This window comes from Hippocampus guttulatus, chromosome 1 (assembly GCF_054856545.1).
Source record: "Hippocampus guttulatus isolate MCC_2025c chromosome 1, RoL_Hgut_1.0, whole genome shotgun sequence".
Taxonomy (NCBI): Eukaryota; Metazoa; Chordata; class Actinopteri; order Syngnathiformes; family Syngnathidae; genus Hippocampus; species Hippocampus guttulatus.
The window spans coordinates 9,447,440-9,465,993 of record NC_141261.1 but is presented as its reverse complement, the minus strand read 5'-3'; the positions used below and the strand labels follow the sequence as shown (position 1 = coordinate 9,465,993).

General features: G+C 41.6%; 1 protein-coding gene across 1 annotated transcript in view; it reads right to left on the bottom strand.

The window, feature by feature from the left end:
• sema3h (sema domain, immunoglobulin domain (Ig), short basic domain, secreted, (semaphorin) 3H) overlaps positions 1–17,913 on the bottom strand; it is a 56,100-nt gene extending 38,187 nt beyond the window's left edge. The window contains exon 1 of the mRNA XM_086108181.1: positions 17,354–17,913. Coding sequence (XP_085964307.1) covers positions 17,354–17,453 — 100 coding nt within the window. The 5' untranslated portion in view covers positions 17,454–17,913. The remainder of the gene's footprint in view (positions 1–17,353) is intronic.
• Positions 17,914–18,554: the final 641 nt, after the last annotated feature.

Genomic DNA, 18,554 nt, shown 5'->3' with positions numbered 1-18,554 from the left:
ATCGGAGAGGTGGAATATTTCGTCATGTCAGCGAGTTAGCGTGTTTCACACCTAAACATGAAATCGCCAAACAAGCTTGGGTACTTAATGTGCATCTGGTTTTCTTTTGGGGTTTTTTTGGAATTAAACGTCGATTTTGTGAACGTTGGGTCGTGTTTTCAGAGAGTTTGTCAGTTGGAGGATGCGTTTTTTTCTATTGGTGACAATGAGCAGAGCAAAAGCCAAAGTACAGTTTCACATTTCCACTTGAAGGCAGAGCATTTATGAAAGCCAGCCTTGTCCCAAGGAACCAGACTGGATCTGCATATGCAAGCATCCGGCAAGTCATCTGAATTACAAGCGCACATGCCACAAGAGCAGCGTGACCTTGCTTTGTTTGATATAAAAGCTCTGTTTAACTGAACCTGAAACCACTTGTGCAGTGGAAACATCCACAACATCCCAATTGGATCTAGTGGGCCACAAAAAAAAAAAAACCTGACGCCACTCAATCCATCAAAAATCCTCTAAAAATGTCCTGTTTATTGACGCTATGTGTCACTGAGAACGGCTTTGGCAACATTCACAACTGTATATAAATTACAGTGAAACCCCCGAATGTGAATGCCACTGAGGTCATGTGAATCCGAATTGGACCAACATTTCTGGCACTCAATCACGCAAGAACTTTTAATCTTACTTGTGGAGACTTTTTTTTTTTTTGGCGCAAGATGTCAATGTATCTGACAAGAGCTCATTTCAGCTAGCACAAAAACTAACTGTGTTATGTTGCTTTTATATTTGTGACAAGATTGCTCAAATCACCTTTGTAACACTATATGCTGTCATCATTTTCATTAGACAGGCTTTTTGTATTTACGTCGTACCATTCAAGGCACTGAACACACTTGACGTGCTTTTCACAGCGCACACCTTAGGGTAAGGCGGGGCAGGGTTCACGGTAGCACGACGCAACTTTGCCTGCAAGAGTTGCCAAGCAGTCAGCTTTTGTTTTTGTTTTTTTTTGCGTGTTAAATAGGCTGCGGCTGTCGAACAAGTATTTGTCACAATTATATCAAATATTTTACTTGTGATACGGAGGAGGAGATTAAACATGTGATGGTTAGCTTTGCTACGTTTCATTTCAAGCTAATGTTACTGTACGTATTCCAGTCCTATGTCCAGTGCTCTGCCATCTTTGATGTGCCACGATTTCTTGCTCTTGTCTCCCTGGCATTGCTCAACGTCCACAAATAATGGGTTGGTGGACGAACACACTGTGCTGTGCCGTGCTCAATGATACTCGTACGACAGTTAAAAATGCTAACCATGATCCGCACAGTTACAGGTTTCATAGAGTTGGACAGGGAGCAGATGATTTCTTCTGTATTACCAATGACAACAATTATTTTGAAATCGGGAACAAATTGGAGAATGAATGGTGTTCCTTAACAAAGTATGTTCAGATATTCCAATGCAGGCGGCGCGGTGACGACTGGTTAGCACGCCGGCCGCACATTGCAGAGGTGCAGGGTTCGATTCCGGCTCTTGCCTTTCTGTGTGGAGTTTACATGTGCTCCCTGTGCCTGTGTGGGTTTTCTACTGGTACTCCGGTTTCCTCCCACGTTCCCAAAAACATGCATGACATGCTGATTGAACGATCTAAATTGTCCCTAGGTGTGAGTGTGAGCACGGATGGTTGTTGGTCTCTGTGTGCCCTGCGATTGGCTGGCAACCGCTTCAGGGTGTCCCCCACCTACTGCCCGAAGACAGCTGGGATAGGCTCCAGCACCTCTCTGTGACCCTTGTGAGGATAAAGCGGACCAGCAAATGGATGGATGGATATTCCGTCCAAATAAATGGTATATTTCAGATCACATATATACTGCACAGCTACAATATTTACAGTATACAGACAAATACATGTTGGTAAATGACATATTGAAACATAACGTGTGTGTTCATGTGTGTTGACAGTGTACATAGGCTAAAATTGGGGAACAATAAAGTATTTAACTGTATCTTTTCTCGGACCTGAATTAAGAAATGCACATTTCATTTTATGTATTGACATGAATATCAATCTCCATCGGACTCTCTCAACATACTGAATTACAAATGTACATATTAAGAGATGCCAGTGTATCTACAATTAGGCAGACACATCTTTCTAATTTCAAACATCCTACTAGTGTCCGAGAGTCCTTCGCAAATTAATGAATTCATGTAGACCTTTGAGTCTGACAAGCCAAATCTGTCTGCCCGGTTCCAATCCGTCTGGCACTCTTTATCCTAAACCAACAGATTCTTGTCAACAATTTAGCCCGGTCAAATGGCTCCCATCTTGAGCTCGCCACCATGAATGGCTTATTCAGAATGAATACATTCTTTCCTCTACCCTGCAAACACACACTCCACGGCCGTACGCGCTACTGACTCAGTCGTGGAACTCAACAGCTCCAGCCGCTCCACCCTGACTCCTGGGAAAGTTGCCGTGGCAACAGTAGCCGTGCCAGCATAATTTGTGAGTGGGTGTGAGTGATGGGTCGAAGGCCTCGTAGATCTAACCCCCTCCCCTCCCAACACCGCTTCCTCCCCAACCCTTAAATCCAAATGCATACACTCCCAAGCATAAATTGAGGGATTTGACCCATGACAACTACCATCAACACTGGTTAGAATATTAAGTGTTTTAAAAACATTATGGTTGACTTTGATTGTTCTGAACTCCTGTATAATGTTGATATGGTGTGAGCAGAAACAATACTGCCTACGGAGGTTTCCGTGGCAGGGGTCTGGGTGGATGTAGCTCTACTTCCCAGAGTTCAAGTCATACTTTTGACTGAAAATGTCGACCTCTGGGGTGTGGCGTGAGCCCGACAGCCTGACAGTCAGGCGTCAGAATCCCGAAGAATAATATATACATCCAAAAGGAAAACTATCTCGCCAATCACAGCGTGGCAGACTTCCGCGCAAGTATGCCCTCCGAGTACGGCCATTCTTATTGGCCTCAAGTTGACAGCAGGGGTCAATGAGGGTCATGACCTCTGATCCCAGCCAATTGCCCTCTGACCCCTGTCACTCTGAATCAAATTTGCGATATAAAGGAGCAGACGCAGCGAGACATAATCCGAAAGGCCATTGCCTATTAGGACATGCGAGCACACAAAGGCAGACATGCACGGTGGGACATGCATGAATGGCCACTTTATATTCATTTCAGTGTCCATGTATCATACAGTGTGTGCCGCCACGAGTGTTCGCTTGATGTCCGCGCGTGTTTATTTCACATTCGGGTTCGATGATTTCACGCGCGGCGAACATTAGATGATTGACCACTGGTCATGGGAACTCTGATGGGCCTCGACATAATTAGAGCAAATGTATGGCGTGTGATGCAGCTAAGAGCATTCCTGCACACACACACGCACGCATGCGCACGCACGCACACATGCACGCGGTAGAGGTGTCAAAATTATTCACATAAATCGACAACTATTTTAACAAACCAAGTAATCATTTAGAGCCATTGCTTAACTTAAAAATGGCCCAAATCCCCTGTTTTCAGCCTCTCAAGAGTCATTACTCTCTGATTTCTGTAATTTTTTATGATAGCAGAGTGATTATCGTTTGCGTTAATTTTGCAGACGTCTGCTTTAATTTGGAAAGCAAAGACCAAACTCGATCATTCCCCCCCACCCCCAAAAAAGTTGGTGGGCGCAACAGCAACCACTCTTGTTTGTTTGTTTAAATCAAATCAACAATAATGAGTTAATAAGCAGCAATCAGGAAAAACAATGTTTTTTTAAGATTCACATTTAATGCCAAATAACATTTGTTCCGATTATTTCATTAATCAATATAAAAATATAAAGAATATTTTATAGAATACTTTGGAATGAATCGATCACATTTTGACTCACTATGAGATTCGACAAATAGACCTCAAAAACATTTATTTTTCACCGGGCTACTACATCGCAGGGCAAATTACAGGTGGAACAATGAAATGATTCATCGACAACTGATCGATTATTCAATAAATTATGGGCAGTTGAGAGCTCGTTTAGAGAAATTGTTTGACCATATTAGGTAAAGTTGCTTTTTCCCCATAATGCAATGGGGTATTGGGTTGCAATTGTGGCATTAGGGGTTGATTTCTTTTTTTTGTAGTTGCTTCATCTTAGTGATGAATCATTAATTGTGATATTGTGCTTTTAATTTTTATTGCATCGATTTTCACTGGAAAGAAAAGCTTCCTTTTCCCTTATGCCTCGTAAAAATGAGTTGCTGCTCAGGGTGTTTGGCTTGTCCCCCGACCGCTTCATTGATATTCAGTTTCACAAGACACATTGTTATCCTGCCATTTGCTTGGGAGCTCTGGGTTTTTACTGCAATTTCATCTGAGAAACAAATATGCTTGCAGTTGAGCCATGTGGCCTCAAATGACACTCCTGCTGTGTGTTTATCTATCTGCCTTTTTGTCACAACACAGATGTGAGGAAAAAGAATTATTGTCACGCTACAACATTTGACAAGAACATGACACAGTGCTTTTGATGAAAGTTCCCGAATGGGAGATGCATGTGTCTAAAATCCATCAATTATCACCTCTACTGTCCAGATGAAATTGGGAGACACGCAAGGCCAGGAAGTCAGTCACAATCACTCAGTCTCATGTTTGTACCATTTCTATATCAACTTCTTATGATCTTATTTTGACACTTGCATGGTAGCTAATGGAAAAAAAAAAGTTTGAATCCAAACCCCTCACCCTCGCCTTAACTCCTAACCATAACCACCTAACCCTAACCTCCGAAACCTTAACCTCCTAACCCCAACCCCTAACACTTAACACCTAGCCCCCCGAACATTAACCTTAACCCCTTAACCCTAACATCTGACCCATAACCCATAACCTTAACCCTGACCCCCTAACCCTAACTCAAAACCCTTAACCCCTGAACCCTCACCCTAACCCCTATCCCAAACCCTAACCCCTAATCCTTACCCTAGCACTAACCTTAACCTTAACCCAACCTTAACTCCTAGCTCCTTACTCCAAATCCTAACCCCTAATCCTAAACTCTAACCCTAACCTTAACCCCTAACCCCTAATCCCTAACCCAACCCTAACCCCAAACCAACCCTAACCCCGAACCCTAACTCAAACCCTTTATCATAACCTTAACACTAACCTCCTAACCCTAACGGTCACTCTAACTCTAACCCTTAACCCAAACCTAACCCCCAAACCCTAAACCAACCTTAATCCTAACTCTTCCCCCTAACCTTAACCCTAACCCTAAACCTAACTCCTAACCCTTCACCCTAACTTTAACCCTAATCCTAACTCCTAACCCTAACCCTAACCGTCACTCTCACCCTAACCCTTAACCCTGCCCTGAACCAAAACCCCTTCAAAGTGATTTTTATGGCACCCTTCTCATTGGTCATTAGAATTACTGTTTGTTGAGCGTTTTAGTGTTTCCGCATGACTATTCCAGTGGTTAAAGCTGTTAAGAATGACAAATGGTTAATGAAGGCACTGCCCATACCAATCAAAAAAAGTGAACGCTCAGCCAAAGGATTACGATGAGGCAAATAACCTCAGCAGCAGTAAACAGGAAAAAAAAAAAAAGCAAAAACTATTTGTGAGCACTTTGAGGCGCAACTAAAAGTGTGCAATGAGGACTGCGTTTGCAGTGCAAATCGCTGCCCGTAACAAAGCAGACTCGACATTAAAGATGTCAGCACGTGCTGTGTTTGCAACAACTACATGCGACTGTTCAACCTTCTCTACTTGGACCGTGATGCTTTCTTGGAAGATCTGCCAAAGCCGAATGTGTGTTTCCAATACACATCACTGCCAATTGCTTTAAAAGTTGTATTTATGTCTCTGACATGAACGTTTAACTTTAGAACTAGTTAGGATGTCAGTTGTGACTGGTGAATTTCGATGCCGTTAGACAAGGGAACGGGATGTCACGGTGACGGCTACAACGGCGCAATGAGGCGGAAAAACACGGCTCGGAATCTATGAAGCATATGGCGAGTGTCAACACGGCTTTTTCCATGCTGGCATCTCTTCAATGCGTCAGAGCGGATCTGACAACAGAGTCCAGAACAAGTGGGATGTTTCCTAATTTGGTTTAGCAGGCGAGCTGGATTTGCCTGCTTCGATTTGATCGAGAGTGACACATTTTGAGTGAGGCAATTTTCCAAACTTTCCAAATGAATCAACGTGTCACACACCTTTATATGACAAGTTAGGACAGTCCAAACGGTAAACACGTTGCGGTCGAATTGGTAAAGGGTTCATTGTGAAATGTAATTGACATACAGGTGTGGTATTCTACAGTGTGCACGTGGAGCCGGATAAACAGTACCTAAAAGAGCTCGTATGGAGCCCCATTCGGACTCCACATCCGCACATATGTGATTATTTCTTAAAAAGTATGTTTTCCTCACTCTGGGTGAAGAATTTTCTACATCCACAGGCATGAAAACGTCTCCTGGCTGCAAGTCCGCCCATAATTGTCCTTTCGTGTGTCTTTGTGCAAATATGGACAAGTATTTGGGCAATCGCTGCCGCCTATTTAACATCATCTCTCTTCTGTGAAGAATTTCAACAAGATGTTGGTGTGTGTCCAACCATCCATCCATTTTCTACATCCTGAACAGGGTCACGGGGGTGGCGGTGCTGGAGCCTATCCCAGATGACTACGGGCGGAAGGAAAATGACACCCTGAACCGGTTGCCAGTCAGTCGCAGGGCACATATAGAGACAAACCATTCACACCCGGATCCACACCCTCACTGAGCGGGACCCGATCCCACGCGTCCCGCTCACAAGTCAGGCGAGTGCATCACTACACTAGGGGTGCCCAACCTTTTTTGACCAAAGATCTACTTTTCGATCAACCAACCTCGCGCATACGCACACACTTACACGCGCATGCCCTGATGAGCGATAGCCCCTAAGATGAACGAATCAGAAAAATAAAGTAGACACAAGAGTTTATGAAAGGGAAATCACTGCCAAAGTTAGTGGGAGACCTTACGCGGAAGCATGTGATGCACTTTTAGAGCCTGTTAACATCACAGCTCACGTGTACCATTTTAAAATTATTCTCCCGGCACTCCAGATTGCCATTCTTTGTCAGTGCCCTCGGTGAATTGCACATGAAACAAACTCTGAATGAGAATCATAATAACAATAAAAGATATCACGCAACCACTGCAATTGCAGACTGATGATCGCGAACAACTTCTGGTGATGCAGGTCACGCGCCACCGGAGGTTAAAGGTGACCTGCTTTTTTCTTTTCCTTTTTTAAACACTTTTTGTGAAAGTGAGACTGATAGGATGCTAAAGGTGCAGCGTGCACTAACACAAAAATATTTCATGTTAATAACACACACACACACACACAAATGTTTTGAGTTGTTTTGTTTTTCTCCCCTCAACACCCCTCGCGATCGACTAGGGACCAGCCCACGAGCTACCGATCGATCGCGATCGACGTATTGGGCAACTCTGCACTACACCATCGGCGACTTCTTGGTGTGCGTCTCTGGGAATTATTGTCAGAGGTTATTGATGTTGGACCTGAGTCGGGGGCCAACACTCTCTTCCACACAAGGTGGGGGTTCGAGGTTATGGGAAAAATCAAGTTTTTTTCCATCGTCATCTCATCGAAGCGTGTCTGGGATGTGAGGGGAAAAAAATCTTGTTTACTGACTTTCATGTATTTCTACATCTGGGCAGACACACTTATCTGAGAAATTACACTGATGATGATGTGTGTGTGTGTGTGTGTGTGTGTGTCTTCGTCCGCCTGCTAGTCTATTTACTGGGCCCGAGGGAACTCTAGTGTCTGGTGCAGCATTCCCGAGGGGTGGAATTTGTTGGCCGCGCCACTACTGGAGGGGTACTGGTAGCGGGGGTGAGGAAACCGGGGCATGTTTCCTGTGGAAATGGGGTTATCACTTTGCCAATTACTAGCGCAATTACAACAGGAGTCTTGCAGAAGAAGCCTGGGAACAGTCTGCGGACCTTCTCCGCTGCTTGAAATAGGACCTTTCAAATCATGCGAAATACATGAAATGACGGATTCATTCAGAAGTTATGTCGTCACTGCTTGTTACTTTTCCCTTTTCATCAACGCGATTTACATTTCTTTGGTCAGTTTCCAACCATCAGGTGTCATTTTTCAGTGTATAAGTGTATGAATGCTAATCACCTCATGAAGCAGGAGCTATCTGCTGTATGTGTTCATCCAAATTAGTATTGTTGATCCTGGAGGAGTGGTACCCAACCGATGTTCCACTAGTGTAAAGGTCACTGTACTGTTTGAAGTGTCCAATTAGTTCTGGTCATTGTGGCCTTACATGAAGACTAACATGAACAAAGTGGGATGCTTTCTCTGTTCGCGCAACGCCTCCGACGGCCGTCTAATTGCAGACATGATGCAATTTGAAGTGCTGTCTCATTCGCTGACTCAATATTTTAAAAAAACTGAACAACCCCCCCCCCCCCCTTACTTCTAGGTCACAATTCAAAAGAAATAAAAGAAATCAGGGTGTCATAAGAGAAAGATTTGACAAAGGATTACATACTAAAGAATAATATACTTAAAATACAGTAGTACAAACTTCAGAATCACAACCAGTATCAGAATCAGAAACTTATATAAAATTATATTTACATTTACAAGCCGATTGCATCATAACTAACCGCTACTGCATTTTAGACTCGTTGCTTATTAATGTCCCACTTGATCTCGCAACATTCCTACTGGCACACAGACAGAAAGTCAACTGCAGACCAAAGCCACAGCCGGCAAGTCTGTACTGTGTCACCAACAGGCCAGGCCCTTGTGCACAGCTTGAACTTTGACCTCAGCTCATATGATTATTCATCATCATCATCAGATTGTGCAGGCTGACTCCCAGCCAAGCACAGCACAAACTTGTCAAATTTTAGGGCGAACCAATTGCACTTAGTGGAGAGCACTCATTGCAAATAACGGCTGGCTTATTATTAAAGCTCAGGCTAGTTGCTATGGACACATTCCGAATGAGGGGGGTGTTTTGCTCATTTTGTACAATATTGTTTTCATAATAGCAAAACAAGAATGGTTGTTGTTGTTGTTGTGCCTTTAAATTTTACTTTGTGGTACACACTCAAAACGTTTCGTATCACTTAAAATTGGCTCTGAATATTTGAGAAAAACTCATTTCGATGATCAGATTTTTGTGCCTTTTCCCCAAATTACTTTCTTTGGATTCTGTTTGGCAAATCAACGTGCCAACCTGTTGCTATAGCCTGTGCGTGCCAGTCTGTATGACAGATAAATCCTAAATATAGATTTGCTTCAGAACTCGAATGAATAATTTGGTTGAAAAAAAAATACATGTTAAAAAAAAATCATGCATTAGTGTGGCCTATCACAAACTGATTTTTTTTTCCCTTACGAGTAGAGCATGGGTGCCTCGTCTCTACATATATAACTTACTGGCTATTAAGAGGCAAAAACATGAAAAACAAAGTTATCATGCTGTCATCAATCTACTTCTTGGCTCAGCTTTAACCCTTTGACAGCGGTTACTACAGTGGACAGCTAATCATGTTATCCGGTGCATGAAAGGGTTAAAGCAGAGGTAAGAGATCCATGGACACCGCAAAGCTATCCAATAAAGCTTGTAGCTAAATCTGGATTTTTACTGTGACTCAAAGACATTTGAGTTTCCAATATGTGACGAATCCCTTCCGAAAAAGAGCAGACTAGAAGATCTAAAAAGAAAAATCAGTGTACACTAGACTTGCTGATAAGACGATCTCTTTTTAAACAGGAAAGGGAAGGCCGACTTCCAACCTTTTGTGTCACTTGGCAAATCTTCCCATCATTAAGTATTCTTGAGGTTGGCTCTCGATTACGTCACAAGAGGGACGATAGAATGGCATTAACTGGTACAGATCATGGAAGGCCCGACGAGTCGAAACAATCCTTCATGTCCAAGTAAGAGTTGCTAAAGATGTGTCAATCCAAAGTTCAAACCTCGACTAACAAATCTTCCATGTTTGATGCTAATGTCACACATTGTTTGCCTTAGTAGTGGAAACAAAATGTGTGCAGCATCTGACAAAAAATAAATTAAAAACATTGTGAAACTGGACTGATAGAAAAGGAATGGGCAAACAACCAGACAAGGAAAGAGATCCAACTCAAGATTACAAATGAGGGTAGGGGGCAAATTGTACTAAATTGATACTTCAGGGAACTGGAAGCAGCGTGAGGCTTAATTTTTACTTAACCGTGTGCTTTAGGCTAAAGATAGCCTCCTAACACAAGAAACCTCAACATTACACATGAAGAGCATGCCGACTGTTGTTTGTTGTTGCCAAAGCAAGAGTCCAGCTAGGCTTTGTTTGTTTGTTTGCTGACTACTTGCTGAAAGAAAACGGGAACAAGTTGTAACCCTGAAAAAAGCTTTTTCATATACAGTGGAAGAATTGGAACCTCAAGTTGCAAATTTATTTTAAATTCCGTGAGCCCGTTTCTAATTTGAGACATTCATGAATTGAGGTAAGGGTCCCTTTTTAAATGAATGGAAATGCAATTACCGGTAATCTGTTCAGGCCCCAAAACTAAATTATACTTACTTTTTTTTTTAACCAGTGTGTGATTCAAACTACATAAATGGAATATAGAAATACGTTGAACATATTATTAAGAATAATTACCACTTAACACAACATGATAACTAATTTATGAATAATTTATTGCTCATTAACTTTAATGGAGGGAAACAGTGGAGGAGGATGACAACTCCTTTTTTTAAAAAGTCTTCTTCCAAAATAACATGAGGAAATCCTATTTCAAGTGGGGTTTTTTTAATCAATCATGCCGTTTTCCTTTTTAATTCATTGGCTGATTTTGGCATTCCGATCCAGGAAAACCTGTCTAAAGTGGGATGTCACATTGTAATTTCAAAGATAAATTTGTAACTAATTTGTTTTGACCATCTATCCATCCATCCATTATCTGATCCACTCTCTAATGTACTTGGCTGATCGCGACACAAATGTCCCCTAAGTGATTCAGTTCTGACTTCATAAGTTATTAAGAAACTCCACCTCAGTGAACTTCTGTAGTGCTCCACAAGTTTTACTCGTAAGAATCTCAAATTTGCTATGCTTCTTGTCTGACTAAATCAGTATGAGACACGTTAGAAAATGGGTTGCCTTCCTTACATAACATTTGTTTTGCTCGTACGAGCCAGCAGCTGAATTTGACTTAAATGGGCACTTGAACGGTGACAAGCAATGGCCGCGCGACCACTGGGAACTCCGACCATTAAAATTATTAATAGAGACCGTCATGGTGTCACATCACCGTCCACGTGAATTGTGCATCTCAGCAGCAGCAATTTGCAGCAACGGAGCCTGCAAAGAACTGGCCTAGATAGGAACACATCTGAAAGAATAAATGAATAATGAAACAAACTCAATATCCTGATATTGTTCTGGCATTTGTGCTTTACTCGTTCTCATCAGAGCTTGGCCACTGAGGATGACTATTAAGTGAAAGCGTGATGCTCAATAGATTACCTGTTGATTAACCATGGTAGAAGCGAGTGAAGCAAAATGGAGAGAACTTGTAGGTCGCATCGAGCAGAAGTACTGTTGATTTAGTCTAAAGGAGTTGTGTCACAAAGACCAGCAACATGATGTCACTTATCGTTTAAGTTGAACTAGATCAACACTGTGCTATGGCACAAATCTGGACAACTTTATTCTGCCCTATCGAATGAACAGAGGAACTAAAAACATTCAGACAGAATTAGCTCATCCTTTTAATTCATTTAAAAAAAATAAAATAAAGAAAATACGTTAAAATGTCAACCTGTAATTCCCACAACTGTTGACCAATCCTTAACAGTGGCCTAACCTAACCGAAATCAACAGCGCCACTGCTGGAAGCAGCAAAGTGGTGCACTCAGTTTTTGTGCACCGTTAATCAACAATTAAGTACACACACGCAATCTAACTCAATTCTGATGACTGATACTTTTCACTTGCAAATTTTTATGCCGTGTATGTGCTGCAGTTGCTTTAAGGGTTTCTTTTTCAGGCCAAAATGAGTACACGGCAGCTGGGTTGTATGTCTTCTCAGCTTTAGTTTCAGGGACAACAGAGCTTCATGATGGCCTTCTATGTAATCCAAACAGCCAATTTGTAAGGGTGCGATGAATGCATGGAAACAGCTGTTTTGGAATTCTTCCAGATGTTGGCTTTCCAAAACAAGGGACAGCGGTCACTCCAGTGGACATCTTAACATGTTATCAGGGTAAAAGTTATCATTATTGGTGCATGAAAGGGTTAATGTATTCACTCCCATGAACATTTGTATTCATCAACTGGAGCCCAACCATTTACTGCCCCCAGTGTACTGCACTCGATAGTGAACGGAATGTGTTAATGTAGATCTATTTTAGTACCGTAATATATCTCAGTAGGTTATTTTGTTCGCTGAAAGATTTTTTTTTTTTAAAAACACTGATTTTACAACGGAAAAAGAAACGGTATAAACCTCACCCAAGGAGCAATTTCATTCCAGTCACTCATTTATTTGTCATTTGGGCATTTGTCCAGAAAGCGACAAGGGAATTAGTTTTAGCGCCCGCATGAGAAGCAGTCAGTAGGTCACAGGTCAAAAGCTGACATCTTCGCTCTTTTGCCCACGGACGATCTCATACAGAACAATTGTAACAAAAACAAACTTAATTTCAAAATACACATGAAGTAATCATGAGTCAATTGATGATTAATCTCATCAGGACTGGTGAGGACATCCTCAGATTCTCATGCGATGATTGCGCTGTGCTTGGGCTTTCGTTGGTCCGCACAGGATCTGCAATGAGCATGTGCGTATGCGTGTGTGCACATTTAAGAGCCTCTCATTACTGTGATGAGTCACAAGACTACACTTTGTTTATATGTATTGTGTTAGCTCGTTGTGTGCATATCAGTGCATGCTCATATGATGCAATAATGAAATACATAGAATTTCGAGTTGTCTGTATTTTACCAGCCGCAACGAGACTCATAAAAGCCAAGAAAAAGCCCCGAAAAGTGAATGCTTTGAAGTTATAGCCAGTCTGTCTGCATCTTTAAATCATGTTCGATCATTAAAAAAATAAATAAAAAACAAACTCTTATTAACTACGCTGACATGAGAGAATGCGGCGCTGATTCCAGCATTGGAGGCTAGTAGCTAGCAGCTAGCCGCTAAGCGAGTCAGCTGGCAGTAGCCATCAGACTAGTTTGCAAATGACTTTCTAGTAAATACAGTTTGTTGCTATGCAAAGTATAAATTTGGAGAAAAAAAGGATGATCTAAAATTGAAACCAAGATTGTTCATTATTCAATGAAATGTGTTACAGTAAAACTCCTCTACAATGAAATCATGTTTGCAGTCAGACATTTTTCACAACAGGTAACTTTCCACTATAGCAAATTTGATCTCAGACATAAACACACACACACACACACACACACAACGTATATGTGTACTCTTTATTTTTATTCCAATAGTGCATAAGTATGAGCATACACTTATTTGATTTAGTTTCACACTAGTGCTAACGATAACAAATACTTCCTGTCCTACTGCACATGTGTAAGCCAGTGTGGCTTGTTTCATTGTAGTGAACCTCATTGCGAGGTAAGGGTGGAGAAAAGGATTTCGTATTACGCAACAGGGGGACTTTTCGAGTGTAGGGGGAAGCAGAAAAGAGGGAATGCATGACGATGATTTTTTCACACTAAGGGGTAGTTTCGCGCATGTAGGTTTCGTTGTAGAAGAGTTTTATTGTATTTTCTCTTGTGTATCCACAATTATTCTTTAACTAGGCAAAAGAAAATATTTGTTTAGATGTCATATCGAAAACTCGATTATTCAATTGGATTTTCAGTAGGATATCCAAATACCAAAATAGCTGCAACCCTAGTGTGTTATGTTCAAATGCATCCACATGATGGTCAGGGTCTAGTTTAAAGAAAGTGGAAGATTTGTCTTAAAAGTGCACTTTTGTTGAGGTTACATGTGGCTTTAAGTTTCTGCCACCCAAACACTGGGGCAAAACCAGCAATCTAGCCAAAGCCTAATGAGCTCCATCCCAACCATGTTCTGGCTCGAAAATATTTCTGGTTTCAAATAGCAATACCGGGGATGCTCACTTTCTTTGATCTTCATCCGCAACCAACCCTAAACTTCCATTACTGTTGTGCATGAAAGGACCACAGAACCCAACCAGAACAGAACCAAATTTGATTAAGAAAGTCTGCCATCTAAATGGCACATTGTGAGAACAGCTACTCGGGATGCACCCAAAGGTGACTAATCGGCCGATTGTGTCTTGTCAATTGTGTGGAATTTTGTCAATCCAGCAATCATATTAACAAGGGGAGGAGGGGGCTGTGAATTCATTCTCAACAAGTTTGCTGACTAAAGGAGGATGACACATTGCCACTGGCTAATCAGCAGGTCAGTCAGGGGAGCCTCTTGCTATGCACAATTCCTTGGGGAGGATTAACTGCGTGAAAAGACACATCAATGACAGAGAAAGTGAATTTCTCTTATCCCTGCCCTGCGTTTCACTTGTGACCATTCAACTACTACTCCAATGAGGACAAATGCTGTAGAAAATGTTTGTATGCTGAATAATGGATGGATTCTCAGCGTTAACCTCCGCAATAGTTTCAGCCTCTGTGCCAACTTGTCTTTCTCATATTCCTCAACATGAACTAGTAAGCTGCAGGAATTTTACTTAATACGGTTTGTTTGTTTTATATGTAGAGTTATTGTTGTCAATAAACAGACCAAAATAAAATACACCTCAGTTACCAAATAATATATGGACATCAATGCCTAGGTACGCTTTTACTTTGAAATTGTCACCGCAGCGTGATGCGGCGCAAAGGCTGACTTGACTCGTTTTCCAGACAGCGGTTGTGTCCAAATTCACAGGCTGCGTCCCCCCAAAGGCGTATTTTCGGACTTTGTTGCCGTCACAAACTGTTGATAATACCATGTTGTCCTGAAATAATGTTCAATCGCTCATTAGGGGCGCTAAACAAAGGACTTACACTGACACTGTATTCTACAGTGCTAGCCATGCTAGCAGGGCTAGTCAAGCTAGCAGGGCTAATGGCGCTCAAATTAATAGACCTAATTGACTTTGCTCAATTTGATGCTAACAGCCTGACACGGTTGCAGTTCTGACTGACCCAAATTTATGGGGAGAGAGTTGTGTAAATTCTCACTTATGTTTCTAGAGAGGAGAATAGAGTACTGCCACGCAGTTTCAATTTAAGAATAAAATGCTGATTGTAAATGTGTTTTTTTGTCTTCTGTATCTTCAACCAAGTACAAAAAAAAAATAATTGTGATACTCAATTATTCGATTAGAATTTTCAGTAGGATATCTGAATACCAGAATATTCGATAGCTACAGCCCGAGTATCCTTGTAGACAAGTGATGGGAGGGGTTGAGTTCATATCATGAGTTGTATTTATTTTTTTGCATGAAAAGCACGATACAAATAAAGTTCGAGTGACTGATTGAATATTCATTAGGGCCAAGACAGAGGTTTTTAGGATTTTCAACTGTTTTAGCAACGAGTATGGAACATAAATCCAAATGTATATCGCAGGTGATATAAACAAATCTAGAGCCTAGATCTATTTGTCACTACACTAATTACACACACAAAAAAATCTTTCCTATCTGTTGGAGGAAAATTATGAGGAAAAAGTGGTGATAGGAAGGGAAATGACCACTGCATGGAACTCCCTCAGAGCGACAGAATGCATCCACACCCACACCCACATCCACACCCACCCACACACAGTCCACTATGCCAATACAAATCACAACACATCTTTTTTGCTGCTTGTAGTCTTTGCAAAGATGAACACGCTGATCTCTGTGGATACATTAAGACACATTCTACCGGGAGTTGTTGAAAGCAATAAGGAGAAAAGTACATCGGCTGCACAAGATACACTCCATCAACTCCTCGCAGCCCCACTTCCGCTGAAGCGACTGCATGTGCATGCCCACTCTTTGCATGTTCACATGCTGAGATGTCATTAAAGCTTAATTCCCACCTAGAAGAGCTGAAATGATCATCTTCATCTCACAGTAATTTCTCATTCGACTGCCTAAAATATGTCACCTTGTTGTTGTTGTTTTTTTGTGGTAATAATCAGCCACTGTCGAACACAGTGTTCTCATGAAAATTTAGTTCTAAAACATAAAAATGTGACTGTGTTCCAAGAACATAATTTTCACCAACTTTTTTTTTGGTGTGTGTGCTAAGTCTTTCTGCACAATCCCCCACAGCGTCATCTTCTGAACATGCCCAAAATGCACTGAAAATGCCAACAAACAATCTTAAATCAAGTACGGTGAAATCCTTCAAGTCGAGGGAGGGCACAATTACAATTCAGCTCTTCATTCTACCGATCTCGACTGTGCTCTTAGGAGCACCCACATGATGATTCAACGTGTTTGTGCAGTGTGCCACACACTGGCACAAGTGAACGATACATAAACCCATGACAAAAACAGTGATCATCTCCGGTCATGCATTACACAGTGAAGGGCGAATCGGCTCGGGGCCAAGTAATAATGATTTTGGTGGTGATGCGCGTCGGGGATTTGTGCCATCAGATAATTATTTCTTTGTCGCGCTTTTTGAAATGGTCACTGACACTTGAATCTAAATCCTGAAGGTAGGTGGGAGCGGTCAAGAACTCAGTTTGGGGGTGTTGGGTCTCTTTAGCTGTCAAGCTTCATTGCTAAATTGATTGCAAAAAAAAATCTGCAGAGATGAGTATATGGCCAGGGTGGGGAACCTACAAGGTGTGGACCATGATATAAAGTTAGTGGGTTCTCTTTATGTGAGAAATAAAATCTCAGAGGAAAATCCCCAGCAAGTGCTCTAGGATATATTTGAATATTTATTTGATTGTTGAATGACATTTGATCAGTGTCATGCAGATGAAAATTAAATTTGTCCCATAAAAATGAGGTTCTTCACTCCAGGCTGTCCTTTTACTCTTCTAAACATAATTACATAAAAAAACATGAAAAAACTTGAATTATGCCCCATAGAATGAATGCAACAAATTCAAAAGGAGAAGGTAATCTTTACAAAACAAAGCTTTGACACAAGACTACACAGAATACCCATGCCCAACCTGTGAGGTAATATAGGATGCGGAGAGATGGAGTGACTGATGTGTGGGACCGAAAGAGATCATATAAAGGTGTGGGGGGGGGGGGGGGGGGGTTCTTACCAGAGTGTGTGAACTGCAGTCGTGGCTGGGATGCTTTCCAAGCCCCTGTTAAGGTGGCTCCGAGGTAGACTAGAAGCACCACAGTCGCCGGTCCGCACATCCTCCTGCTCCTCCTCACACAAGAACACCCACTAAGTCACAGTCTCGGTTCCACAGCGGATGAATTTGGGCAATTCACGACTGCCCAAACTCCCAGGTGCACACACCGTAGCACCAAAGTGGTGCGCCGTTAAAATAAATATATATACAATTCATATAAATAAATATATTCGTACAGATAAGGAAATCCAAATGGAATTTGAGTCCTAGGCACAAAGATGCCGTTTTAAAATAGTCCCAGTGAGCAGAGCGTGAGTCCAAATCCTGGAAATAATTTAGCACTCCAAGTCAGCATGTAGCAGCACCATCTGTGGGCTTGTGTCTTTGAGTCGTGTGTTTGTGGGGTGTCAGAGATGTGGTGAGAATGTATTCCAGGGAAGAAAAAAAACATTAAAATTAAAAAACCATGTCGTCTCAACGCTGCCTCCTCGCAGCCTGACAGCTCTCTTCTGCTCTGTCTCTTATCCTTGCTGCTCCCTGCATGTGACTCTCTCTCTCTCTCTCTCTCTCTCTCACTCTCTCAACACAGACCTGCCACACTCACACCAACATCGTCACTGCTCCATGGAAAAACGGTCAAAATAACAACTCATTTTCACTCTTCCGTCCTCACATAACCCATTCCAAGCAACTTTCTCAGCATTAAACTGTTAAAAAGTACAGTACTACAACCTATTTTATGACTATGTTCTGTCAATCGATCATTTGTAAAAGTGAATACAATATACATCATAATAGTCCTCACATGAAAAGTTAATTGGAACACAAACAGTCAAAGTACCCGACATAATACTGTATATCCATATGATAGCTATACAAAGGATGGAAGTCAATGTGATCATGACCTCAACCTGACGTGTGGGTCATAAAAGGTTAACCTAAAACTGAGAATCTGGCAAAAGGTCCAATACAAAATTCTCACTTGCCACACAAATGTAAAAAGAAGTTAACCTCTGTAAAGCAATTGGTCGTCTAGTCCAGGGATGGACAATTAGAATAGAAAAAAAAAATCAAAAAATGCTTTTAAACAATTATATACGTAAGAAATATTCAATAAACATTTGGGAAATGGGAAAACAATATGGGAAAAAAATGTTGAAAA